We start from the raw sequence: 27,943 nt of genomic DNA on the forward strand, positions 1-27,943 counted from the left end.
AATAAATAAATATACTACGACAATACACACATCGCCATCTAGCCCCAAAGTAAGCGTAGCTTGTGTTATGGGTACCAAGATGTCTGATGAATATTTTTATGAATAATATACATAAATACTTACAATATACAGATAAACACCCAGACACTGAAAACCATTCATGTTCATCACACAAACATTTTCAAGTTGTGGGAATCGAACCCACGGCCTTGGACTCAGAAAGCAGGGTCGCTGCCCGCTGCGCCAGTCGCCCATAATCGTCGTTTTCAAAATATTACAAAATAATGTATACAAAATATACATTCGTAAAGAATATCTCTTTATATTCTATTTTTTTTTATTATTTCACCATATTCTTGTTTTTATCTATTTTGAAAACATACTTTTTACACTAAAATTTAAAAAAAGATAGTTTACATAGTAAGAGAAGTGAGAAAATAGACTTTAGTAGTGCTATGTAATGGCAGCCCTGCTAGATACCGAGGCTAGCTGAAATTAAATATCCGTGGAAAGGTTTCTTTGATATTGGTTTTTACCGCTTGCACTGACATTGTTATACTGTAGTTAGGTTTCATCCATCTTTTTTTCATTGCTTGTCGCTTTACGGCTCACCTGTTAAAAAAAAAAAGAACAAATAAAACAGAATTCTTTTTGGAAATTAAAAATAAATAAATTGGTGTTCCTTTGTACTGATATATATATTTTTTTATGTTACGCCAATACACTAATCGCTATCTAGTCCCAAAGTAAGCGTAGCTTGGGTTATGGGTACTAAGATAACTGATGAATAATTTTTATGAATATTATACTTAAATACTTATATTATATAAACACCCAGACACTGAAAAACATTCATGTTCATCACACAAATATTGTCCACTTGTGGGAATCGAACCCACAGCCTTGGACTCTGAAAGCAGGGTCGCTGCCCACTGCGCCAATCGCCAATTTATTTTTTAATAAAAATATTGGAAGTTCTAAATGTTCAAATTATATATTATATGGGGAGGCGTGTCAAAAATGCTTTCTTGGTTTTACCTATCGCTTGCTTTATATTAGCGTACCTATAGTAGATATTTTAAGATTGCTTTGTACTTATTTATTATTTTTCATATGAAACAGTCGCGGTTCAATCGTCGCGCTTTATATAATACAAACAACAAACCTTGATTAATTCTTAGTGAATAATACTACACGATGTAGTGTAATTAACCAAGAAATAGTTTTTCATCATAAAATTTCTCCTTGCAGTGTTTATATCTTGCAGATACTGAGGCAAATCATCAACAGTTTTAGGCAATAAGTATTTGTGTATGTTTTGTATGCTGAACTGGTATTGTTTTTTAAATTGTTTTTAATTTTGTATATTTTTTTTTGTTTTCTTGTGTGTTTTTTGTATTGTTTCTAAGTCTGTGCAATAAAGTATTCTAAATAAAAAATAAAAAAAAAATATTTTTACTCAAATATGCTGGAAAAATTGTTGTACTGGCCCCATGCATATGAGTAGCGGCAAGCAAAAGTTGTATGAAAATACATATCTGTCGTTGTTTACCGACTAAATATTGCATATCTGTAGTGTAATTTAAAAATGGAACGATCTTTTACTCTGTAACATGGTAACCAGGGTAACTACTGTTTGAGAAAAGTACTATACAAAACTTGCCATTGGGAATTGAGAGAAGGCCGCGTTAACATACGTCTTATAATGGCTGATAATGAATAATGTAGTATTTATCCATCCGATTATTTGAACGCGCATTTTTATACAACGTTTAACAGAATAACGAAATAATATTTTAGAATGCATAGGTATATTTTATAAGGGATCACCGTGTTAAAATATCAAATTATAAGAAGCATATTTATTTGTCCAAACATTCTAAATGTACACTTACTTTTGACAACCCTATTGAAGATAAAAGACCGACACGCGCATAGTACCTACGATACGCGACGCGTACCTAACAAAGTGTCCATGATAATTTTGCATGTGATGTTAAGAAGAAATAAAAGCCCGTACATGATTACTTTCAGTAAAAACTACGGCAGTGTTTTACTCAAAAACTATTAAGTTTTCAGTTTCACATATAAGTCTCAGAGACAGTACATAATGTACATTTAAAGCCTGTGAAGTATCATTTCGATTTTCAAGTTGTATATGACAATGGTTTTGGTCTGGTGGGAGGCTTTGGCCGTGGCTAGTTACCACTCTATCGACAAAGACGTGCCGCTAAGCGATTCAGTGTGTCGGTGCGATATCGCCTAGAAACCGATTAGGGGTATGACTACCATACTCCCTAACAGGTTAGCCCGCTACCGTCTTAGACTGCATCATCACTTACCACCAGGTAAAGGCGTGCACTTCATATATGTACAAAAGCACTGCCTGCCCTGAAATTTATATATAACTCGTAAAGAAGGAGAATTTTTGCCCTTTTTATACAATTGACCTGCTGAATGCATACCCTGGTAAGGAAGCCTGTGCACGCCACTGCCACCAGGTGTGATTGCAGTCATGGGCTTACTTGTAGTGGCATAAAAAAAACAAATGGTACTCACCATATGAACCCGTAGCACAAGCAGCCGGCCTCAAGCGGGCCTCGTCTCGGGCGAAAGTACTGGCAACTGCGGAGCGTGCATCAGTCTGCGGTGGGCCTCGGAGCCCGTAAGCGCGGCGACGGTCACGCCCGCCTGATACGAGGCCGGGATGCGGATGTGGCGAGGCCTCGTGCCGTGCTCGGACCAGCCGGCGGCGCGGAACTCGCGTATCACGTTCACTACTTGACCTGGAAGTTGACAATCATTATCAACCCGTTTCCGGACCACTACACGTGTAGGCCGTAGTCCACCACACTGGCCAAATACAGATTGGTACAACACCTATCTTAATATATATAAATCTCCTGTCACGATGTTTGTCCGCGATGGACTCCTAAACTACTTAACCAATTTAAAATTAAATTGGCTCACCGTGAGCGGTCTGGTCCAACTTAAGAGATAGGATAGCTTAGATCTTTAATTATAGTCATAATTTTATTTTATTGCAAATTATTTGTCTATAATTAATTGGCAGTCACATGTTATATATATATACTACTATACTCATTTAAAGCTTAGCGATACTGAATACTTTAAAAACAAAATCAAACGCAGACGAAGTCGCGGGCAACAGCTAGTGAAAATATAAATTTTTATTCACTTTATTGCACAGCCAAAAAAAATACGGCATACAAAATGCGGACTAAATTGCGAAAGCTTAATATTTTTTTGCAGAAAAACGAGTGATGCTGTAGCCAAAATATTTTTAGGAAATATTTTTTTAAATTATTAATAAACATTAGGAATGAATGAATACACTTTTATTGTACACCACAGAGAAAATTTACTGAGATACAAATACATCAGCGATCCAAATCACTGGCGATATTTAAAAGAGCAGTTTAAGGCCCATTATATTGTTAACGACTTTTAATAGTATGTATATAAATAATAATAATAATAATAATATATATGTACTTACTCATTTATTGTATGTTAAAGTATTTAATTATGTAAGTGTTGTTATTATATATATTAGTTTATTTTTATATTTATTTATTTATTATATTATTTACTTTTTATCTATTTGTGCACACTAGTTTATGTATATGTTTATTAGCATGTAGTTATTTGCATGTATGAATTTTAATATTTGTACCACCAGCAGTCTATTCTCCTCTTCTTTTTTTTTCCTAATTCTAAGGTTGCCTGGCAGAGATCGCTATTAAGCGATAAGGCCGCCTTTTTTATTACTACTTCTTTCGATGTTTCTGTTTTTGTTATATTTTAAATGTTGTGGTATACAAATAAAGAGTTTAATAATAATAATAATCAGCACAATAAGGTAGAACGTACAATTTGGCGGCCTTATCGCTAAATAGCGATCTCTTCCAGGCAATCAAAGGCATACAAGAAAATGCTATACGAAATTAGTAGGTGGTACAACAAACATTAGTCAAATAATAGGATTATATTAATATTCAATAGAATATGTCAAAATAAATATACAAAAACCAATAAAAACCCACGAATTCTTCCCATTTAAATGTCGTCGAAAGTAGCACAAAACTGCACAAACTTTGAAAGCATAATACAATACATGTATTCGTGGGATTCACTTACCGAGAACGTTGAAAGTGTGAAATCGTTCATCAGGTACAAACATCAGGGGTGTTAGGTCAGTAAACCTGGTCAGAACGTCCCTCGTCCTCACCAGTAACTCAGACGGTGATGTCAGTTGCGGCCACAGCGTTGACTCTTGGATGCACTCAACGGGATTGGTCAAGTAGATACCCCTGGATGACACACCGAAGACCATCTGATGGTGCCACGCATCGGGAATTTCACCTTCGCAACCCACTTGCAGGTTGAGGGTTAGAATTGGTACTGCGCCTAAAATGTTATTTACTTATTAGTAAATAAATAAATAAAGAATAAATATAATACGACAATACACACATCGCCATCTAGCCCCAAAGTAAGCATAACTTGTGTTATGGGTACTAAGATGGCTAATGGATATCTTTATGAATATAATACACGTAAATACTTAATAATTAGTTTTTAAAGGACAATGTGAGATGGTGGTAACAAAAAAAAAAAACAACCGGCTAAGTTTGTTGTGGGCTTCTTAGACCAGGGCGCGTTTGGAACCCTCGTAGCTTTAGTTTTAAGTTGACAAATTAACTCACTTCTATGTCTTTTTTCCTCATGTAATGTACGCATCAAAAGTGCCATCTATGTGCCTATTTGAATAAATAAATATTTGACTTCAATCATGTTCATCACACAAACATTTTCCAGTTGTGGGAATCGAACCCACGGCCTAGGATTCAGAAAGCAGGGTCGCTGCCCTCTGCGCCAGTCGGCCGTCAAATATGATGTTATTAATCCTTAGTCCTTACTAATATTATAAATTCGAGAGTATGTTTGTTTGTCCTTCCTTTACGCCCTATCTAAGCAACCAACAAGGTTAATTTTTGGCATAGAGTTAGCGGAAACGACATAGAGTAGGAGGCTACCTTTCATCCCAGAAAAAAAAACAGTTCTCATCGGATTTTTTTAATAACCGTAATAAACGCGGACGAAGAACACAGACTAGTTTATAAATGTTTTTTTTTATTCTACTACAATTTTTCCCCCCAATTTTTTTTATTTTACCCCCCCTAATTGGTGTCTAGCATCGTACCGAAACGCTAAATCGCTTGGCAGAAAGTCTTAGTTTAAAGTGATAACTAGAGACCTCTGAAAAGTTTCATTTCTCCATACCACAAAAATTTAAAAAATACATATATTCATATTGATCCTGCTCAGATTGTGTGTGTGGGGATCGAATCCGAGACCTCCTTCTAAGGACACAGTACTCACTACTGCGCCAGAGTTAAAACATTTGTGGGATCATGTAATAATATTCTTCTAACACTATAGTAAATTTTTTGTTACCTGTAAATTTAATGTAAACAATCTTTTTTTTACTTTTTAGTGTATTTTAAAAATGTTAACAAAATAATAAAAAACACACTTGATATATAGATAAACTCTTTTAATTATGTTTTTTTATATTTTAAATCATACCTTACAGTAAAAAGTAATAAAATTATAATAAAAGTTAGAAAAAGCAGACTGTAAATACTTACCAAGAGATATCCAATCAGCAAGCCAATGTGATAGCGAGATAGCTCTCTCCGGGTGAGTAGGGAAGAATCTCGCAGTGACGAGCCCGTCAGACGCTCTCTGTATACCTGTCACAATATCCGCCGCAGTGCACCCAGCCACCGCTCGAGTCAATAAGTACCTGTAATTAAAACCGTGGAAATTCAAAGATTATTAATAACAAACTACGCAATGGTATGATGTATTTAACAGTCTGTAAATATAATCTCCTGCTTTCTGAGGCCAAGGCCGTGGTTTCGATTCCCACAACTGGAAAATGTTTGTGTGATGAGCATGAATGTTTTTCAGTGTCTGGGTGTTTATCTGTATATTATAAGTATTTATGTATATTATTCATAAAAAACAAAAATATTCATCAGTCATCTTAGTACCCATAACAAAAGCTACGCTTACTTTGGATCTAGATGGCGATGTGTGTATTGTCGTAGTATATTTATTATTATTTATTTATAATCCATATAAATGTTATAACAAGTGACTAGAAATGCCTTTCAGCTCTTTATGTTGTAACGTAATAAATGTCTATTTAATGTTATAAATTAATATTGTTGGAATTTGCGCGCGGGCAATCTTCCGAAATGTCGCGAAACTGGTATCCCGGCGCGAGGGGAGCGGTACGCGGGGACCAACCGCGCTCGCGGCTTTCTAACTTCGCACGGCTCGTGAGTCGCCCAGAATTGCTACCTGAGACTGGACGCCGCGCGGCCGCTGTGCGGCCGCCGCATTTTTTTTTACGTCTCTCACCCGATTGCTGTTTTTTGCCTTAGACCCTAAGGATACTTACCCTCGAGCTATCTAGGCCCCGTGTATCGGGGTTCGAGTTTCGAGTTTCGAGTTTCGAGTTTCGAGTTTCGAGTTCGAGTTTCGAGTTTCGAGTTTCAAGTTTCGAGTTTCAAGTTCCGGGTTCGACTCCCTGTTGTTGTCGACGTCACCTCCGACGCCGATCTCCGGGTGCAGCTGAAGACCACCTCGTCTTCGCCTGCCTCGCCTCAAGTCTCAAGTCTCAAGACTCCCTGTTGTTGTCGACGTCACCTCCGACGCCGATCTCCGGGTGCAGCTGAAGACCACCTCGTCTTCGCCTGTTCCTTCTGGGCCACGCAATCAACGGCTACAAGGGCAGTACTCGCCCACTGCAGAATTTGGAAGCGAACTAATTGACGGGCCCTTTCACCCACGACCGCTGACCTTGTTACCCTAAATAAATTTGTGATTACGTGTTCCATCTTTTACTAGACCTAACTAGAACCGTTTCACTGGCGCCCAACGTGGGGCGTACTCGAAACTCGAAACTCGAAACTCGAAACTCGAAACTCGAAACTCGAACCCCGATACACGGGGCCTAGATAGCTCGAGGGTAAGTATCCTTAGGGTCTAAGGCAAAAAACAGCAATCGGGTGAGAGACGTAAAAAAAAATGCGGCGGCCGCACAGCGGCCGCGCGGCGTCCAGTCTCAGGTAGCAATTCTGGGCGACTCACGAGCCGTGCGAAGTTAGAAAGCCGCGAGCGCGGTTGGTCCCCGCGTACCGCTCCCCTCGCGCCGGGATACCAGTTTCGCGACATTTCGGAAGATTGCCCGCGCGCAAATTCCAACAATATTAATTTATAACATTAAATAGACATTTATTACGTTACATATCCCCCTCGCCCACCAAGGATTTCACTCTACCCAAGTGAAATCCGCTAGTACTCTCAGTAACGTCCGTACAATACTCAATCAGACCCAACTTTCAAATTTTTTCATACTTCACGCATACAATGAAAGCAACAGTATTTGGGTGTAAAATGTTATATATGTAGTTGTATATGCTTTACTTATTTGTAATTATAGAATAATATTTTTATGAATTTATGAATTCATATGCTTTTGCATGAGGTAATTTATTATTTAATAGCTATTATGTAAATAAATAAATAAATAAATATACTACGAAAATACACACATTGCCATCTAGACCCAATTTAAGCGTAGCTTGTGTTATGGGTACTAAGATGACTGATGAATATTTTTTATTAATAATATACATAAATACTTATAATATACATATAAACACCCAGACACTGAACAACATTCATGCTCATCACACAAACATTTTCCAGTTGTGGGAATCGAACCCACGGCCTTGGACTCAGAAAGCAGGGTCGCTGCAAACTGCGCCAATCGGCCGTCAATTATGTGACGTATTATACGTTAAAATTTATGAATAAATGAAAATTGACTATTAACTCTAGTGTTACAATATATTTATTTATTCTTCTAAAATGTCTCAGTAAGTATATTTCATGAGGAATCACCCTGTAAAAATAATAAATCAAAATAAGCATATTTATGTTTCCATACATTGCATTCTTATTTTTATCTTATCCTATTGAAGATAAAAGACATCCACGCGCATAGTATCTACGCCACTCGACGCGTACTTAATAAAGTGACGAGAGACACATTTTTTTTTTTTTTTAAGTATATAGACAAGTGCTTGACTGCAATCACACCTGATGGTAAATGATGATGCAGCCTAAGATGAAGCGCGCTTGCCTAGAAGATGCCTATTCACTCTTGATTTGAAGGTACCCAGATTATAGGTATCAGGGAAGACGGAAGATGGGAGGGCATTCCAGGCCTTTGCGGTGCGGATCAGAAAGGAAGAAGCAAAACGCTTCGTACGTGTTGATGGTATTTCAACAACGTAACGGTGCAGATTCTTTCGGTGCCTCGCAGTTTGACCAAATCGAATAGCTCCTGAGCACACTCTCATGACTTTAATTTTCCATGTGATGTTAAATGCTGTATCTGATTTCTTTCTTTCTGTTAAAACTATGGCAGTGGTTTACTGCTAAATTAAAGAAAAGGTAAGAAAAATTAACTAGGTATATTATATTGTATATTGTTCTTGTAGAAAGATTTCTCAAGAATGGCTACAACGATTTAGATTTGTTTCTTAGATAATGTTTAGCTTCCAAAGTCTATCTTGATCGAAGAAAGAAAAACTAAACTTGCCCAAGTGTTAAGTACCGCAAATCGTGTTTATTCAAAAGATGCGATGATAAAAATAATACGGTTGGCTGTGTTATGAAAATTGGAAATGTTTACGATTCGGGTAGGATGTTTCTTCTCATTTTCGACTTCAATGAGGCGGGAGATAATTGCTTTCGAGATCGTAAACCTTCCACCGCACGCGTCTATGATGATTTATTTACATTCGCGTAATTAACTGTCGCGCGACGTGACAGGAAGAGCTCCGCCGACGTTTTATCTCTAAACGCCGGGCCCCGCCATATTTTATACAGAAAAAAAAAGTTAGGTTTTCAGTTTTCATTAACACGATGTATGGTTGTGATAAACTTTTGAACAGTATATTCTATACTAGCTGTTTCCCGCGACTTCGTCTGCGTTTGATTTTGTTTTTTAATGTGGCATTAAATTTAGTTGTAGATCTAAAAAAAATTAAAGTATTCAGTATCGCTAAGCCTTAAATGCAAATGCTGCTGTCCGCTGAGGAGTTCTGTCCTCTATCTCCAACCACAGTTTGGGCAAAATTAAACACATATTATAACCTCTATAGTGCAAATATAATTATTTAATTCGGTTATAATTTGTCGGAGTTATGGTGTAAAATCATCAAAAATTCGTCCCCTCTCCCATAGGAACCGAGTTTAATGTCGGGATAAAAAGTATCCTATACTACTTCTAACACTTCCAAGAATATGTGAGATCATGAGGATAGGTTAAGTAGTTATTGCGTGAAAGCGTAACAAACAAACTTACATTGACATTTATAATATTAGTAGGGATAGGGATGTATTCAACATGTAAGTGCCAATAATGAATATGTTATGATCTCATGTGACTCTTCGTGTTATTTATTTCCGACCCGTGCCTCGCTCAAATCGATAAGCTGAAGCGAATCTCCATTAAACGATGATATAAAAGTATGTTACCTTGGCAAAGGTGCATAGTTGGCTCGCAATCGTGTTCCAACTGCAGTATTAATTCTCTCTATGTCCACAGGAACCCCCAATGCTATCTACAAACAATGTCAAAGTATTATCATAAAATATATTCCAATTTATTAACAAAATGTGGTTTATAATCGTCTGGACGCCCGAGGACTGGCGGTCGAGCGTATTGGTAGTATTATTTGTACCCGAGCCGCCAGCGGCTCGCTGCGCGCGTGTGTCTTTTTCATGACTGTTGGATCCAATGATTCATTTTTTTATTTTTTTATTAACGATAGGCCAGCGCTTGACGACAATCGTGCCCGTTAGAAAGCAATGATGAGGTCTAGGTTGGAGCACGCTTGCCTAGAAGAAGCCTATTCACTCTAGCCTTGAAGGTACTCAAATTATACGTGGCAGGAAACACAGTTACCGGGAGGGCGTTCCACATCTTAACGGTGCGTATCAGAAACGTGGATAAAAAAACGTTTCGTGCGTGTTGGAATGAATTGAATGGAATATCAACCACATAAGGGGTCTCGCTGTTCTGTGGTAGAACGGGGAAGGAGGAACAAGATTGTGAGATACGGGTAATAGAAGTAGCCACTGCCGATGCTACCAGATAAGACTGCAGATAATTCAGAAATTATAAATATCTAAATTCCGGAGATCTAAATCAAATATTTGTTCAAATTGGTCTTTTAGGAAGGGGCTTGATTAGATGCGATCAAACCAGGAAGCTATACTTATAAGATAAATGTGCCAGGGACGTCAACAAAGGGCCTTTGTGCAATTTACAATACTTTTCCCTTGGGTGCGTAGGTAATTCTTTATTCAAAAAAATCAAATTCAAATATATCTTCATTCAAATAGGCACATAGATGGCACTTTTGATGCGTGCATTACATGTAAAATATGACATAGGAGTGAGTTGACGGCAATAACTCAATTCGTCAACTTAAAACTAAAACTACGAGGGTTCCAAACGCGCCCTGGTCTAAGAAGAAGCCCACAACAAACTTAGCCGGTTGTCATTTTTTTGTTATCACCATCTCACAGTCTTTTAAAACGATTACTTAATTGCTGATATTAGAATAGAACATCCTACTTACGAATGTGTTAACGACGGCCGTAGCCCCGCAAGCCGAAGTGCCGATCTGCGTCACTTGTCGCTCACATGCCTCACGTTCCGACCACACCATGCACCGCGGTGGCTCCACACATGCTACATTGCTTTCGCTTGATGTTTCCAATGGTTCATTTGATTGCGCCTAGAAAGCGTATGCAATAAATTATCCTTACTAAATTTTTTTTTTTTTTTAAATAAATAATATTTATTTAAAAAAAAAAAAAAAACGACATGTACACATCGCCATCTAGGCTCAAAGTAAGCGTAGCTTGTGTTATGGGTACTAAGATGACTGTTGAATATTGTTTATAAATAATATACATAAATACTTAGAATATACATATAAACACCCAGGCACTGAAAACATTCATGCTCATCACACGAACATTTTCCAGTTGTGGGAATCGAACCCACGGCCTTGGACTCAGAAAGCAGGATCGCTGCAAACTGCGCCAATCGGCCGTCTATTATAAGAGGGGTAGAGTTCGGAACCCAGCACGTACCTCTTAACTCTTGTTTTTAAGCAATTAATTACTTGCTTGTAGGGTGAAGGAAAACATCGTGAGGATACCTGCATGCCTGAGAGTTCTCAATCATGTTCTCAAAGGTGTGTGGAGTCCACCAATCCACAGTGGGCCAGCGTGGTGGACTACAGCTTCAACCCCTTCTCATTGTGGAAGGAGACCAGCGCCTTGTAATGTCTTGACATGACGATGTATAAATCGAGGGCTTATGGAAGAATTCTTTTTGGAGATGACATCTAGTCCATTTTTTTGTTAATTTTAATATTTGGTACTAAATAAATGAGTGTGAAAGAGTTTGGTTTTCCTTCATTCTCAAACAAACTAAGCAAGCAATCTTGGTTTATGGCACAGAGCTGGGTGGAGAGTAACATAGGCTACTTTTTACATATTGCTGCTACTACAAAGAGTACAACAATTAGACCAAACAAATGTTGCCAGTTTTGTTGTACACAAATCTTTAAACTATGACAACACTATCCTGTAGTGTCATCTTTTTCTACAGACTCAATCAGTTAAGAAGGATAAAGGTAGGGATTTGTGTACAATAGATGGATAGATAAACTCTTTATTGCACAAAATTGAAATTTAAAAAAATACTAAACATGAAACTAAAAAAAATTAAAATTTGTTTTGGCATTTTGCCATAGATAAAATGATATAGGAAACTATGAAGGGATTTCCCATATAATTATTAACCCAATACCAGACAACTACATGGCACAGGTTAGGTTTACCCTTAGTCCACCATATTAAAAGTATAAAAACATGTTTACTTGCTTAAAATTAAGGCTTTTGGATTTATTGAAATTGAAGGAACCAAGGGAACCAAAATTATTAATTTATTTATCTTAAGTAACAGCTCTTTATATTTGCAATGAAGAATTGATCTGCAAATAATATTGAGAAAATAAAAAAATAAAATGTAATCAATTTACCATACGTTCTGCATCGTGGCTTTCTATATCAGAGGTGGCTTTCTCAACCATCAGTTTCTTGGCCATAGTAACATGGTATAAGGCTGAGGACAGGTTTACAGAGCTATGCGCTGGCCGTTCCCCTTGGTTAATCTGATATGCAAAGGGTTGCTCAGCATGTTCCTCATCATCTACAATTTAACACTTTTAAGTTAAAAGGTATATATAGTAAAACTGTTCTAGGTTAACTCATATTTCATTCAATTTGGTCAGGGTTTCAGTCTCACAGATATTGAGCGGTGTCACAGCAAGATAACCAACCAGGGTTATCTTGCGAAATCCTCCAAAAATAAGAGTAAAAAACACTATACATTGTGCATTTGCCACGCGCAAGCAGTTCCAGTAGCCAAGCAGACCTCAGATTGCCAAGGACATTTTACTATCGTATAGAGTATATTTAATTAAACAGACCATTACTGGAGCTAAGTGTGAATACATTTCTGGAGGAAATCTTTCTTTACAGGGTTGTTACAGATAGTTTACACTGTATTTTTTATAAATATTTGTATGAAATAGGACATTCTGGCATGACTTCTCAACAAACACATAAGACTTTATTAAGGATTGCCACTCAATATGGTTTTGTGCTTCTTATATCTATCAAATCCCTGCAGGTCCAACTTAACTGTTCACAGCTCAAAATTAAAAAAAAAAAAGCCATCAGTAATATAAACTCACAATTTAAGATTTCCCTTGGTGAAACTAAATCGCCACTAGAAGCATGCATGGAAACAATATGATTGCCCGGCCAATTTGACATTGTTCTTCGAACAAGAAGCTGTTCACCTCTAACATTAACATGCGTGATGTATGGTCCAAATGTTTGGATGCCTCTTGCATTATCGGGCTCTTGTGCTGGCTCTATGGTTTTGCTTGTAGATGGTTCATTTGAACAGCATGCTTGTGGTTCAACATTTTCTTGAGAACTAGATGCAATAGCTATTGGCTGTGGCTGCACAGCACTAGGCAAATATTCAGGAGATGTTCCTCTAGCAATAATTGGCTCATTCTCCTCAGGCATATTTCCCACATCCAGATCAGCATCAGGAGTTGACTCATCACCTGTATCAACTTCACAAGAGGGCCCAGGATCAAAGTCCATTTCAAGAAAGTCCATATCAGGACTAGAAACTCTGGAACCCTGTTCCCTGGCATTGGGTCCAGCTGGTTGAGCTACTTGATAGTTTGGAGGCAGTGGAAGATGCTTGTCCAAAGGCAAGCCCATATCCAAGCTAAAGAAAGAACTTGGTAGGTCTGCCAAGTGCTCTCCACCCCTGTATGTGTAAATGCATCCATCTTCCGAACCTAATGAATAATCATCATTCCCTGTGTCACTAGAACTATCTTCATCAGCGTCAAGATTTAGTTTATTTAACTTCAAACTTGATGGTCTTTTCCTGCTCTCCCTAAAACCAGTGTTATCCAGCAAACTTTCACTTGCTTTGCTTGTGGAGGCCCCACTAGTTGAAGGGGCATTTAAACTATAGTTACCAACAGACTCTAGGCATACTTTGTGTTTTTGACATGTCTGTTTCTCCTGATTGGATCCTAGGCCATTGTCACATCTATTTGTATCTGATTTTGACGCACTAACAAGATCGAACTGATGAATACTAGATTTGTTTGCATTCTTGGAAGTCTGTGGGGCATTACTGCTTTCTGGTCTTACATTATTTTCTGGGAGGCGAATTGATGATTGGCCTAATTCAATATTGGTCAAAGAATTCAAACTTCTTGCTCGTGGACCATTCAGAGGGCACGTACGGAGATCCGTTTCATGTGACATTGATGTAAACACATTTTCCTCACAGTCACCTTGCCCTGGTTGTTTTGAAGAGCCCTTACAATTCGTTGGTACCTCACTTTCACAGTCATGTTTACCGCGATTCCGCGATAAGGTTGACTCTTCGGGAGGATCCATCATTACAAATATTTTCCATCAACAGTGGTCGGCATTGTGTTGTTTAAGGTTAATAACAAATTAAGGTACTCTCAATGTTATTAGAGGATTTAAAGAAAGTCAATTTATCTTTTCAATGAACATGAAAGAACCAACATAGTCATTTGAAAAAGCAAAAGCGTGATGTTTTAACAAGTAAATGAATTAATACTGGATTTAATAACAAACCAGAACCACAAGCAAACCAATTTTCAACAGACCGAATGACAATTGTGAATTGTCAATTGGGGAAATGACAGACTTTTCATACAAGTGTTTAAAGATAAGATATACACTAAAAAAAAAACATAACTTTTAACGAACCATTTAAATCTTGTTACACCATATTATAACTATTTATTGTTAAACTTGTTTTTTATATTTATTGTTTTTTCAGGTAATAATTTTGTAAATCGGTGGTGCTAATATGGTTGTACAAATTAATCTCTAAACTAAATTGGCATGTCTAAAAATATTGCTCCTCGGATCCTTACAAAATCCTTCTCAAAACAATAGGAAATGACTGCTGACTGCAATAGACCTGCTAAGTGCCAATTTTGCACCTTCCGACAACGAAATAAGCACTGTCCATAGACAATAGGTATGAGCTGTCAGTTTTGAGATTTTTCACAATGACACATTGAAACTTTTCTTTTTCTAACCAGCTGTAAGATTAATAAAAATTACGTCTTATTTAACCACGAAATTGATACAAAAAGCTTCGCATAGCATATTTGTTATTCGCGTTCATCATAAATTAAAAGAAGAGTAGCTAAAATGGCATACGCCTACTTGTTCAAATACATCATCATCGGCGACACAGGTATCGATTTTATTTCTTTATATTTTTGTCATTGCATGCTGTTCGTATCGTTGAATTACTTGCTATTAATAATGTAAATACATCAGAAACGACCATAGTATGACGCTTTCAATTATTAGTATACAAACAAAGGTGAAATAGGTTTTCAAAGATAGATAGTTAAGTGACACGAATATCGTCGTCCTCCTACGCTTCGGCGTACACAATCTTAAGGCGCATATTATTTTCAGTATCCTTTTGATTTATTAGAAACTATTATTTCATGTTTTGTTTAAATAAAAAGCAATTTTTTGTTTTATTCTTTGATAACACTAAAAGTGATCTAATTAGATCTGGTATCAAGGTCTTCCTTTGTTGTTTTTTTTAAACAAATTTAGCTACCTTGTAACATTTAAGTCTGTGTTCATTAGTAAATATTTCTTTGCATTCTACTAAAATCTTATCCTGTGTGTCAAAATCAAGAAATTACAACATACAACAATGTGTTTGTAAACAGCATGACAATCCCCTTTGTTCATATAACATTTGTTAATGTTACAACTTTTTATAAATAATAATATGAATAAAACAAAGAAATTTTTTTTGGTTCATGCTTATAAGTTGTTGAATAATGAACATATTATATCTATGATATTTTCACTTATAGAATATAAATGGTTACCTATGGTTGTCCAAATATAATTTGTTACTCATAAACTTAAGTTCTAAATTTTTCACCCTTTAGGGTTGTTTTAAAAAACATTCAGAGATATATTATTTAATAACTTCAAAATGTAATAACTTGCAGACAATCTTTCAATGCCCATTTAACTCTTTCAATGTTAGACTTTGGAGAATCTTTTAGCAGATACGAACACCCTAACAGGAATCTACCTTCTTAATTTGAATGTCTGTAACTATAATACAAATAAGATTACAAGTCCTTCCACTCCCCCTTTCACCTCATTACTCCCTGTGTTTATTATAGTGTTAGTATAGCATCAAATATATTTTCCCCTTTGTGATCTTGTGGTTAATTGCAGTGTTGATATCCCCTGGCCTTCTTCAACTCCTCTTCCCCCTCCCTCCTTAACTAAGTAGACTTAAGCTTTTAGCCTCAAAAAAAATCAATAAGGCAGGCAAGATTCAAATACAAAAATATATCATTTGAAGTACCTCAGTCTTTCTTGAATTAGATTGCCTATGTATTGTGACTCTTCCACTGGTTAGGTTATTTAGAAGAAGCCAGTAAAAAACTCAGCAGTTGTATATCACCTATTGTAAACATTATAAGGAATACAAAAATGGTTACCCCAGAACAGCCAGTATGGGAAGGCAGCTTTATCAACTCTCCAAACATTGGCACACATGTGGAAATAATATACTTCTAATAATAAATGGTGGTGGCTTAAGGCCTTAACCTCTTCTCATTGTAGGAGATTTTTTTTTTTCTTAAATACAGTTTAATTTTGTTGAAAACTCAAAATTTTGAGTGCATTAATGTTTTCCAGGTGTAGGCAAGTCTTGCCTGCTGCTCCAGTTCACAGATAAAAGATTTCAGCCGGTTCATGACCTAACCATTGGGGTTGAGTTTGGTGCCCGCATGATAACCATAGATGGCAAGCAAATCAAACTCCAGATATGGGACACTGCAGGGCAAGAGGCATTTAGGTAACTCACTTTTACTTTTCTCTAGTGAATTAACTCTCTTGTATACTCTTTTAGTATTAATTTTTTCTCTATCAATATACCAAAAGTTTATATTTGTTAATTTTTGTTGTCTCACCTTTCTTCTTTTTTTTATTTTTAATTCAACTACAAGTTATGAATCTATACATGATTTTAAGTAAAGATGCATTCATTACACTTGAGTTATGGGACACTGCTGGCCAAGAGTCATTTTGGTAACTTACTCTAAGTTTTCTCTTGTGTAACTGTATATTTCAATATTATCTGTATCATTGTACCAAAAGTCAAATACAATAGAATGCACTTATAGAGAGTTGTAAACTAAATTATTGCCAAATCTCCTTTCTTCTTTTTTTAATTTTTTTTCAACTACAAAAGTTAGCCATGGTCTGCATTCTCACCTGATGATGCAGTCTAAAATGGTTGCTGTCTAACCTGAGGGAATGGTAGTCATATTAAACATATAGCCCTAATTAATCAGTTTCTACGCTTCGGAACACTAAATCACATTGTGGGAAGGAAGTATCCTGTCATGGTGAAAAAAATCTTTTTAATTTTCTTATATTAAAAATGGGCTGCTTCACTTTTCTTAACTAGATTGGTCCTGAGGAGGAAGAATTTTTTTTTGTCATTTGCCAATTATGTGGCTATGCTTTGGATTTATTATTAATGTAACTATATTTTACAGATCAATCACCCGATCATACTATAGAGGCGCAGCAGGTGCTTTGCTAGTGTATGACATTACCAGACGAGAAACATTCAACCATTTGACAACCTGGTTAGAAGACGCCCGCCAGCATTCCAATTCAAATATGGTTATCATGCTTATTGGTAATAAGAGGTTAGAGACTTTCAATATATATCTTAATCTCAATCATTATATAATTGTTACAGTTAATTTAATCACTTTTTATTTTTTACATACTTAAGTTTAATATAAGAATTACATTTTTTTTTACAAATGCCATTAATTATCAGCAAATTCAAACTGCAGAAGTGGGAAACACACTCAAAGGTTCCCATTCGCTTCCCATTTCCCTTTAACACATTCATATAATATAGTTGTTATGCTTAGACTTAACTATGAAGCAAACCTACATTGATGAATTTGTAAATATCATTGAGAGCAATTATAAAAAGCCTACATTTGCAGAGCCTGATTTTAATAAAAATCTTTTTCCAGTGACTTGGAGTCCCGGCGCGAAGTCAAAAAGGAAGAGGGCGAAGCGTTCGCGCGCGAACACGGACTCGTTTTCATGGAGACGTCTGCCAAGACTGCAGCCAATGTTGAAGAGGCCTTCATCAACACAGCCAAAGAAATCTATGAGAAGATACAGGAAGGCGTTTTTGATATCAACAATGAGGTAAGAGTTAATTATGGAAAATTAATCGATCATGTTGATCGTGGTTTTTTTTTCGCCATACCACCGCGCCACGGAGAGGCACGTTGGTGAACTTTCATAATGACAGGTTGCTTGGAAGCAAGCCGCTCCACTTTCAGCTCACACAAGATAGAACAATGATTGTTAAATTGTAAAATGATATTGGTAAAGAGAAACTGTTGAGTTTCTTGCGGGCTTTTTCTCATTAAAATGTGCCTTGCGAATCGGTGGTAGAGTCACTACAAACCGACATTCTCGTTTCAAAAGGATTTATATAAGCCTACTTGAAATATATGAATTTGAATTTGACTACTATTGGACTCGTACCGACTAAACCATCACGGTGTTCTTACCTGTCGCCTGGGGCTGGGCCACGGGTTCGTTTTCGCCTCTTTCCGCGATACAGTTGCTTGCTCACCAACTTGGGTGACCAAGAGGTTTTAACAAATGGCATGTGCCCAGCAGTTGGGCTGCGGAAGTCGTAATTTTCGCAAACGGTTCAAACTTTTAGGCACGAGGCAAGATGAGTTATTTTTTATAGCGCTGAGAATTAATAAATATACTGACGGCCGACTGGCGCAGTGGGCAGCGACCCTGCTTTCTGAGTCCAAGGCCGTGGGTTCGATTATGGAACACAACACACAACTAGAAAATGTTTGTGTGATGAACCTGAATGTTTTTCAGTGTCTGGATGTTTATCAGTAGAGTAAGTTCTCTAAATATGGACTACCATAAGGATTTGTATAAATAAAACACAAAATAAGGAAGCGAAATCAGACTTTTTGAATTCAATTAGTACAGAAACTATTTTAGAATTATAAGCAATACTTAAAATGTCTTAAAGAAACAGATTATTTAACAAACTAAATTTTTCTATAAAATATGACAAATTTAAACATTTTAAAATAGGCAGCTCAATATGGACCACTAGGTTTTTTAAATGGACCTATGGTGTCTAATATGGAGCACACTAAGTTTAATAGCGAATAACATCCATTTTTATTTAACAATTATAATTACGTTCCTCAGTGTAGTAGTAACAACCACCATGGATACGAATGAACCGTCGGCATTCTCACATATTACGCAAGTCACTGTTGAACCTCTTTCAGCTGATGTTGTAGACTTTATTTGTCTTTTACCTTTTTCGGCCAATATTTCTGGTATTTTTGAAGGTACCACCGTTATTCCGGTCTCATCAACATTGTATATATTGTTTGCCGTATATTTGAATTTATCCATAGCTTCATCTACAGCTTGAAAAAAGCGTTAAAGTTTTCTTTGTTAAAGCCCTTTAGCCGCGTAATGGATGTACATGTACATTCTTCCATGTGTACTGAACATGCATATGCAGCTAGATCGGCCTCTAACTCGGCGGGAAATGTTGCTTTCCTCCCGAGTTTCATATTTGTCACCTCCTGTAAAGGCTTCTTTTTGTTTAGAGATAAACGGATGAGTGTGGTTTTTGGCACATTATAGATTTTCGATGCTTTTAAGTATCCCATTTTGCGCACTTGAATAGCCAATATCGCCATAGTCATAGAATCTTTGTCCCATTTTTGCCTATTCCTTTGTTTAGGTGTTGTCGCCATATCCTAAAACAAAAAGTGAACAAGGCTTACAATATATGGTCTATGGATCATAATATGGACCACTAGTCCATTTTCAAAACCATTCATAGGTCCATATTACAAAATGATGCAATATCAAAGTTATAATTTCGTAAAAAAATAATGTTATAAGATACAGCCACGAATTACTTGACGAATAATTAGTAGCACTATAAAGTTTCCCGAATGGGGACAGTTCAAATATAATGATTATAATTGTAGCTGTAATAATTTTACAAAACTTACCGAAAATTTACATCAAATAGCGCTCTAATCTCAAAATGGTTGCCGCTGACACGTACGCACATCTAGCTCTGTTAGAATTCCCTGGCGGAACGCGACCAGGTAAGGTCATCAAATGCAGCTAACTTCACATTGATAGCAGCGCCATCTTGCCTAATGTTGCTATGGTCCATATTATAAGACTGGTCCATATTTAGGGAACTTACTCTATATTATAAGTATTTACGTGTATTATATTCATAAAAGATATCCATCAGCTATCTTAGTACCCATAACAACAATATACACACATCTTAGTAGCATAACAAGCTATGCTAACTTTGGGGATAGATGGCGATGTGTGTATTGTCGTATTATATTTATATTTATTTATTTATACTCCGACAATACACACATCTCCATCTAGTTAAGGGGTACCAAGATGACTGATATATATATTTTTATGAAAAATATGCACATATTCTTTTAGTATACAGATAAACACCCAGACACTGACATTCATGTTGATCACACAAACATTGTCCAGTTGTGGAAATCGAAACCAAACTCTTCGACTGAGAAAGCAGGGTCACTGGCACCTGCGCCAATCGGCCGGCAATGGTGCATTATACTAAATACTTAAGCTTAAGCCTATTTCGCAATATGCTAGAAGTTTACTGCCCAAAAATCGTTCGCACAATAGTCGAGTTCAGTTAAAAATTGAGCAGTGTTTGGCAATATGAACAACCGACAACACAATAAAGTAATTTTGCTGCAAATAATGAACTCGACTAAATCGACAGGTTCGGATGCGTTTAGTCGGTGAACCAATAGGCGAGGCCGAGTGGTGGGGAGTACTATTCGCCCGAAATTTATAGATTCTAAACATCCGGTTTGACAGCCGGTTGGCGCAGTGAGCAGTGACCCTGCTTTCCGCGTCCAAGGCCGTGGGTTCGATTCCCACAACTGGAAAAATGTTTTTGTGATGAACGTGAATGTTTTTCAGTGTCTGGGTGAATGAATATAATATACATAAATATTTATAATATACAGATAATATTATAAATATTTATGTGTATTATATTAATAAAAGTGTTCATCAGCTATCTGTGTACCCATAACACAAGCTACGCTTACTTTGGGGCTAGATAGCGATGCTTGTATTGTCGTAATATATTTATTTAGTAATCTTACTAACATACTCAACCAAATTTTTGTTGTTCAGACACTTTCAGCTACTGTATTTACTTACTAGAATAAACTACTAACTTCTACTACTACAAAACTTTAGATACCCTAGAACTTTAGACCGACGGTGTATTAGCTTCACTGTATGCTTTGTTCAGGCGAACGGCATCAAGATTGGCCCGCAGCATTCAACGGCGGGTGCGGGCGGAGCGGGAGGTGCGGGCGCGGGAGGTGCTCCGCCCGGAGGCTGTTGTTAGGTGCTGCGCTGCACACGCTGAGGAATGCGAGCCGAATAGGCTCCACGATGGTATGTATAATCATTGTTCACTAGTGTGAAGGTTGTGTGTGTGTGCTAGTGCACACACACACAACTCACGAAAGAGATTGGGCTATCTTGTATGAGGACAAACTTAACAGTAGATTTATCAACAAAGGTGGTAAAGAATTGTGTTACGGGCGCCGGGATAATTTCCAAAAATATAGTTTTAAAATTTTAAACATTACAGTTTTGGTAGTAAAAACGCGCTACCGAGGATGTATAAATAAAATAAAATAATTTACTAATGTATATTTTGCTGGCAGTACCAAAATTGGTAAAACATTCTATTAGGTCGCCTTTACTTAGATAAATATTTTTAAGTCATATTTTTCCCGTTAGTGTACAATAAAGGAATAAAATGCCCTAATTTGCCCCGTCTCCTTTAACGTAACTGTCTTTCCAATTATTATTTCTGTAACGACAGTTTACATTTACACACTCGTATTCATAGAGATATTCTCGTGTATGTTTTACTTTAAATTGCCTAAGTAAGCGTGTAGTAATCTTCGTTTTAAAACCTCCAGTTAGTACATTCTCGGAGACTTAGTTCTATGATCTACGGCCGAGACGATATACACTAGATATAGATAGCCTTAGTAAAAGATGAGTATGCTCCTAATCGTTGGGACGTTTTCGCGTATTGGGGACACGATTTAGAGTGGTAAATTCTGAAATAATGATTTTTATTTTATCGAAATTCCATCCAGACCATTAAATTGCCCACAGCGAAGGTAGATTTTCGTTCTTTATTGAGGCGCGTCTTTCCTTGTATTGAAGAGCTAACTTTTTCAATATTCATTCCAGATGATGTGCGGCTGTGTGCAACAATATTTGGTACGAAACTTACTGTGTGACGGGTTACTAGTTTTATTTCTACGCTACAAGTTGCATCTCAACTCGATTTAATAATGTAAGGGCTCTGGTATGCCAGAAATTGCCCACAATATTTTACAAATTAAATGAATCTAGACATTTTCTTAAAACAAAAACCTATTACATTTTCACTTTAATAATAATATTTTATGTATCCATCAAATTAATAAGACGTTTGCATTATTCCAGTAATCCAGTCTGTCATTTTCACTTCAACAAAGAACGAAGTTTCGTCATTTTCAACAAAATCTACCAGACTACAGCAGTGGAATGTTTAAAGGAAAAGGAGGGAAGGAATATACAAAGAGTCTGAATGTTGTATTTATTGCCTTCTATATTCCTGTAGGGCTATCGCCACGATATAATTATGTATACCCGTTATCTCGTCTAGCATTATAGAAAAATACGAGTAACGGGTAGAGATAAACTCGTTACAAGTATGCTAGCCCTACTGAAGCGGATTACTGGAATTGTGTTATGGAACCCTAAGCTACTATTCACGACTAGACGTATACAAAAGAAGTACACATATTATTTAGATATGGTTAACTTTTGTTCATTGATTCTTACATAGTTAACATTTGTACAAGCTTGAGTTCAAACTTTTTGCATATAGACCTTTTCTAAATTAAGGCATTGGTAAGACTATTTTAATTTGTACTTTAGTGTTCTTAAGGAAAATCCCTGAATTAAATACACTACATTAGAATTTCTCGATTTATCACGACTTCCAACAAATTCGGTTCTTCGATTCAATTTTGAAGTGTATTTAAAATTCAGGCATTTTTTTCAATGTTCATTTACTATGTAGTGGCAGTAACTTCTCGTATTAGCTATTATTATCATAAATATTTACCTTTAGTATAAGTAAATTCATTATGCATAACCAGATATTGAGTAATTGTAAGAACGGACCAGGTGTGGAATCATTGTATTTTATGTATATACAAGATTAACAATATCTTGTGCGCTTTTATCCTCACAATGTGTCAAATTCGGTTCACTCACACGAAATATATAATTTTCAGTTGTGTTTTGATAACGAAGACTCAAGTCAAAATAAAAGCGCATAAGTTCACATAATGTTCATGAAAATGTATTGTGGTGTATTGTGTTTTGGACATGGTACCTATTTTCTATGACATTCAAATATATGCGCAAAGTGCTATTTGTAACGTATTTTCATACTTCAGGTATGAACGTTTTGTTTGACGTCATAAAATGTATGTTTCATTTGAATGTTATAACGAAATACGGCACCTATTTGTTATGATTTTTTGCACCCTTTTTATGTCCGCAATATTTGACAGAGGCATTTATTCGCTGATTGCTGGCCAATGAAACTAAAGCTTTTATGCCAATTTAAAGGTACTATGTGTTATTAGGAAAATATTTTATCTTATATTTATAAATATATGAGGCAAATAAAATTGTAATGGTGAGCTAATTAGCTTAATACACGTGTTTACTTAGCTTCCAATTTAAACGATAGCGAACTAAATAAAAGAGGGTTAGAAAATATTCTTGGCTTGTGATCTAAGGCATAGTTCACACCGAGCAAAATTGCTGCGTTAACTTGTACTAATAAAATTTAAATTGACTGATTGAAATAAATATTGTACAAATAACTTAGTTAAGAAATAATTCTGTTTTACTAACCGTTGTTGGTGGAGTATTCGGACTATTCGGTGCCGTTTTTTCTCTTCTTGGCGCCTTTTTACGCGAACGAGCTCATAATTAAGTACCAGCCCCTTTTTTCGAAACTAATCGCGAGAATAAAGAATAAAAAACGGTTAAATTTGTTTGTTTACCTGAATTCTGGTTTAGTTACATTTTTGGGCTTAGCATTCGCTAGGTGTGAACTAGGGTTAAGTATTAAAAATAGCTGTGAATTTTTTAAGTGATGTTCGTGTTACAACCTCAGATTTTTGGCAATGCAACATCCAGATAGTGGTTAGAGCCAGTGATGGGGTCAGGGGTGAAAAAACATAACTCATACAGTTACTGTATGTCTTGTCAACACTTGTACGTATCAGCGGCGTGGTATCCGATTTTTTGTTTGCGGTGTCACACTGATCGTTCCAATGTTTAAAAAATAGCAATGCAGACTTCCCTGAACTGGGCTGACGACCTGATATGTGTGTATCGACCCTGACTAACTCAAAATGAACAATTTTTCTATTGATTTTTTGACATATATTTAAATTAATCTCCTTTAAACAAACTAACAAATACCAAATTATTTAAAAAAAAGTATACATTTTGTTAATTAAAGATGTTTATTTTATTTTTATATTTTATTGTAATAAAAATAATATGTTATATACATTTTAGTAGCTGGTAACAGCTTGTCCGCCAGAATTTTCTTATATAATGGTGTCAATTCTGTTGTACAGCAATCTCTGAACTAAATTGACAGGTTAAAATAGTGCTGTCCTTTTTACAATGTTTTCCATAGAAAAGGATAGCACTATTTTTAGACTTGTAAATTTGGGTCTTGAGATTTACGTACGGAATTGAACCCACCAATAAAATATATTTATTGAATCTAAATATGAACATTAAAGAAGGTGGTGGCCTAGTGATTAAATTTGCACAATAAATAATTTTGATGAAATAGCCTCAAAGTCTCACAAGATTTTAATATACCGATGGACGAAATTGTGATCTTATAGGACTGCTTGCAAGGAATTATTGAAGACATGTTAACAAGAATAGGTTAATTAAGTTTAGCACATTGTAATGTAGTAATATTTTGTAAGATTACAATATGCAAACACATTTGTAAGGTTATAATTCATGAAGTAAATGTTGAAAAATTTGTTGTTTTTTTCATTTGAATACCCCACCATGTCATAAAAGCCAAAGTGTATTTTCTGGTCAACATTTAATTATATACTCATTAATTTGGTATAGAAATTGTACTTTGTTCAGAGCCTTATAAATTATTGAACACAATGGTGCCCATTCTGCTGTATGTAAATGTCTGAACTAAGTTTACATGCCTAAAACAAGTGCTATCCTTTTTTCAGAACATAAGAGTGAGAAAAGGGGGTGGACTACTTTAAGACAAGTCAACTTTTTAGTTGAGACTTTAGTACAACAGAATCAGCACAAATATTTATTTCCTCAATGGTGATAGAACAAAATGTTTATCTACCTCCACAGTTTTATCTATTCTTCCAGCATGGATACAAAGGTGGAAATAATATTTGACTTATATCAAACAAGAAGTAAAATCCCTTTTCAAAATTAGCATTCATTAAAGTTTAAAAATATATTAAATATTAACTTTACAATTAGATTGAGTAAATTACACATGGTAAAAGTGATACTTATATAAACTCTTAAGTCAAATCATTATTGCATTAATTATTTTCTTCTGCATGACACTTACAATAACTTGTGTAAGGTTATACAATGGTGCCATGAGTAGTGCCATCCTTTTTACAATAATTCCAGTAGAGCAGGATAGTACTTTCACACCTGTTAACTTGAATAATTTAGCTATTTGTGTACAACAAAATCAGCACCATACTACATCTTTACTACCAAGTACTGTCTCCTGTATATGTTATGTGTTTCTCCCATATAAGTATGTGCCTAAAACTAACCTTGAATTTAAATTCCTCCTCATTAAAAAAAACATCTCCGACCAAGAAGTTTCAATTTGAAAATTATTATGCACACAATGATGATATATATTTGGAAAATTACAACTAGACTATCCTCAAGACTATGGACTATTTTCTAAAATTGGTTGCCTTGTTAATTCTAATCTGTGTGTGATTCCATTTAAAACATTAAACACTGAGTTGATAATTTCTGGTGTTTTCATTTTCACTAAACCACTGCTTTTAACTTCTGCTTTAGGTAATCCTACTTCACACAAATGCAACACTGTCACATCCAGTTTGTACATGTGGTATATTTGATTCTGGAGGATTTGATAAGCGTAGGACCTTTTTTCTCTGCCTTCATCTATATTATTTACTTCTTTGACACTGAAATTGAAATTGATATTCATGAAGACTAAAAAATAATTATTATTTTTAACAACCAATTTAAAATACTTTTCTTATAAAGCTCTTTTACTTCTTATTTTTTTCACTGGGTCTTTGAAACTATTTGGTACAACGTGAGTACAATAGATCTTGAAATGTTTAAAAGTATCCTCCAAAGCGAAGTGGGGCTCATGATAGATTTATACTATTTTTTAAATACTTAAATATTATTTACACTTTTTACTTGTCTTACTTATGTATCTAAGTAGTCATTTGCAAAAATGTGTAATGTAAAAATGAGTACATAAATTACATACCCATTCCAAATGGCACGTACATCACCAATTTCAAAAGTCAAAGTGATATTGTCCTTAAAATTAACTTGAGGAGTCTTATATCTCAGCACAAACGAGTCTGAACTCTTTGAGGTATCATTTTCAAGCAGGTTAAAAACAAATTCCATTAACTGAACCTGAAAGTGAATTGTTATATAACTACTGGTTCAGTTGCAGAACTTTACCCTGAAAAAACCAGTTGAGTACATAAACTCAAAACCTCCACACACGCCTCCTCTCTTGGAGGATAAGAGAGGAGGCCTAAGTCACACTGGGAAGGTTAATAGGCTGATTATTAAGATGTCTGTTACATTACCTTTGTAAAATTAAACAGTGTTATAATACAGTCAAATACTGTTTGCATAGTGTTCTTCACAGCTTCACCAACCCTCCTTTCGCCTCGCTCTAGCATGTAAGGTAAGTGAGTAGTTTCATCATCTACATTTATAAATGAACCCCATGAGAGGAGGATGGCCACATATACCTCTTTATTGTTGGATTTTAATCTGTCTTTAGAACATGAGGAGACTGTTATCTGAAACAAGAGAGAAGTTCAAAACTAAACTACATTCTAGTATTCAAATTATTTCATTTACAAAACATGAAATAAATTTTCTCTTTTTAATTTTTTTTGTTTCATATCTGTAGCCAGTTTATTACATAATCTAAGATATTTTAATAATTATTATTCATTTGCAACCCTCCTTTTCAATTCAAAGCTGATTAAGATAGGCCATTAATTGGTAAAAAGCATACTGCTTATTATTTTAATACAAAAATGCCTTACCTGCAGACCATTAGGATCTTCATGTGAATACTTTAATAAGGGCAGACTTTCGATTGAGACCATCATTTGTGAGCCAGAACTAGTAGCTATATCGCTTACTAAAGCTTGACGAATTTTCGTTGCATATTGTTTTAATTTTAATTCACTGTACTGTAAGTCATACATAGGCGATACTTTATTAACTCGCCAATACCCCTCGTTATAAATAACTGAAATTAAATTGTGTTTTAGAGATTTATTAGAAGGGTATATTTTATGATAAACAAATAGGTTTCCTACCAGCCAATGGATCGTTCATTTTGTGACTCCAAATCCGATACGTCGTAGTAATAGAAACACTTTATTATGATTAATTTAACTCACTAAAATTATCTTAACTAGTGATTTTAACGGCATTCAATCACTTATTATCACAACAAAAAATAACTTCAGAGTACAGATAAAAATGCCTAGTCTGTAGTGTACATTTGAATTTTAAAAGCAGACCGTTGAAAACCATAGATTAAATTACAGATTTG

At 35.7% G+C, this 27,943-nt stretch overlaps 3 protein-coding genes across 4 annotated transcripts; 1 reads left to right on the plus strand and 2 right to left on the minus strand.

Annotated features, from left to right (window-relative positions):
* Window positions 1-351: 351 nt before the first annotated feature.
* On the minus strand, window positions 352-14,420 carry LOC120633484. Its single transcript, XM_039903694.1, has 8 exons — window positions 12,951-14,420; window positions 12,234-12,403; window positions 10,758-10,916; window positions 9,649-9,734; window positions 5,676-5,833; window positions 4,162-4,431; window positions 2,560-2,786; window positions 352-612 (listed from the first exon to the last, which is right to left on the minus strand). The coding sequence occupies exons 1-7, from the start codon at window positions 14,194-14,196 to the stop codon at window positions 2,590-2,592; spliced, it is 2,286 nt and encodes a 761-aa protein (XP_039759628.1). The 5' UTR covers window positions 14,197-14,420; the 3' UTR covers window positions 352-612; window positions 2,560-2,589.
* Window positions 14,421-14,831: 411 nt separating this feature from the next.
* Window positions 14,832-25,120, plus strand: LOC120633141 (ras-related protein Rab-2A). Of its 2 annotated transcripts, none has more exons than XM_039903261.1 (6): window positions 14,832-15,034; window positions 16,525-16,684; window positions 17,391-17,546; window positions 17,889-18,069; window positions 21,266-21,414; window positions 22,231-25,120. In XM_039903261.1, the coding sequence occupies exons 1-5, from the start codon at window positions 14,989-14,991 to the stop codon at window positions 21,362-21,364; spliced, it is 642 nt and encodes a 213-aa protein (XP_039759195.1). In that variant the 5' UTR covers window positions 14,832-14,988; the 3' UTR covers window positions 21,365-21,414; window positions 22,231-25,120. The 2 variants fall into 2 exon arrangements, with proteins under 2 accessions (XP_039759195.1, XP_039759197.1); XM_039903263.1 differs by having other exon boundaries at window positions 22,489-25,120.
* LOC120633140 lies at window positions 24,367-27,887 on the minus strand. The gene is made up of 5 exons (XM_039903260.1): window positions 27,705-27,887; window positions 27,426-27,634; window positions 26,955-27,173; window positions 26,621-26,775; window positions 24,367-26,303 (listed from the first exon to the last, which is right to left on the minus strand). Exons 1-5 carry the CDS (start codon window positions 27,721-27,723, stop codon window positions 26,036-26,038), a joined length of 870 nt encoding a protein of 289 aa, XP_039759194.1. The 5' UTR covers window positions 27,724-27,887; the 3' UTR covers window positions 24,367-26,035.
* Between the last annotated feature and the right edge of the window lie 56 nt (window positions 27,888-27,943).

This window comes from Pararge aegeria, chromosome 21 (genome assembly GCF_905163445.1).
Source record: "Pararge aegeria chromosome 21, ilParAegt1.1, whole genome shotgun sequence".
Lineage (NCBI taxonomy): Eukaryota > Metazoa > Arthropoda > Insecta > Lepidoptera > Nymphalidae > Pararge > Pararge aegeria.

What these genes read in the sequence shown, in the direction of transcription:
- LOC120633140 (XM_039903260.1), bottom strand. An exon ending in CACTGTTTAATTTTACAAAG is followed by an intron (nt 26,776 to 26,954) that starts GTAATGTAACAG and finishes ATTCACTTTCAG; the next exon opens with GTTCAGTTAATGGAATTTGT. An exon ending in GTACGTGCCATTTGGAATGG is followed by an intron (nt 26,304 to 26,620) that starts GTATGTAATTTA and finishes TTTCAATTTCAG; the next exon opens with TGTCAAAGAAGTAAATAATA.
- LOC120633141 (XM_039903261.1), top strand. Translation starts at nt 14,989, where the DNA reads ATGGCATACGCCTACTTGTTCAAATACATCATCATCGGCGACACAG. An exon ending in CATCATCATCGGCGACACAG is followed by an intron (nt 15,035 to 16,524) that starts GTATCGATTTTA and finishes AATGTTTTCCAG; the next exon opens with GTGTAGGCAAGTCTTGCCTG. An exon ending in TTTTTGATATCAACAATGAG is followed by an intron (nt 18,070 to 21,265) that starts GTAAGAGTTAAT and finishes TGCTTTGTTCAG; the next exon opens with GCGAACGGCATCAAGATTGG.
- LOC120633484 (XM_039903694.1), bottom strand. Translation starts at nt 14,196, where the DNA reads ATGATGGATCCTCCCGAAGAGTCAACCTTATCGCGGAATCGCGGTAAA. An exon ending in CGGCCGTCGTTAACACATTC is followed by an intron (nt 9,735 to 10,757) that starts GTAAGTAGGATG and finishes CATTGTTTGTAG; the next exon opens with ATAGCATTGGGGGTTCCTGT. An exon ending in TGCTGATTGGATATCTCTTG is followed by an intron (nt 4,432 to 5,675) that starts GTAAGTATTTAC and finishes ATAACATTTTAG; the next exon opens with GCGCAGTACCAATTCTAACC.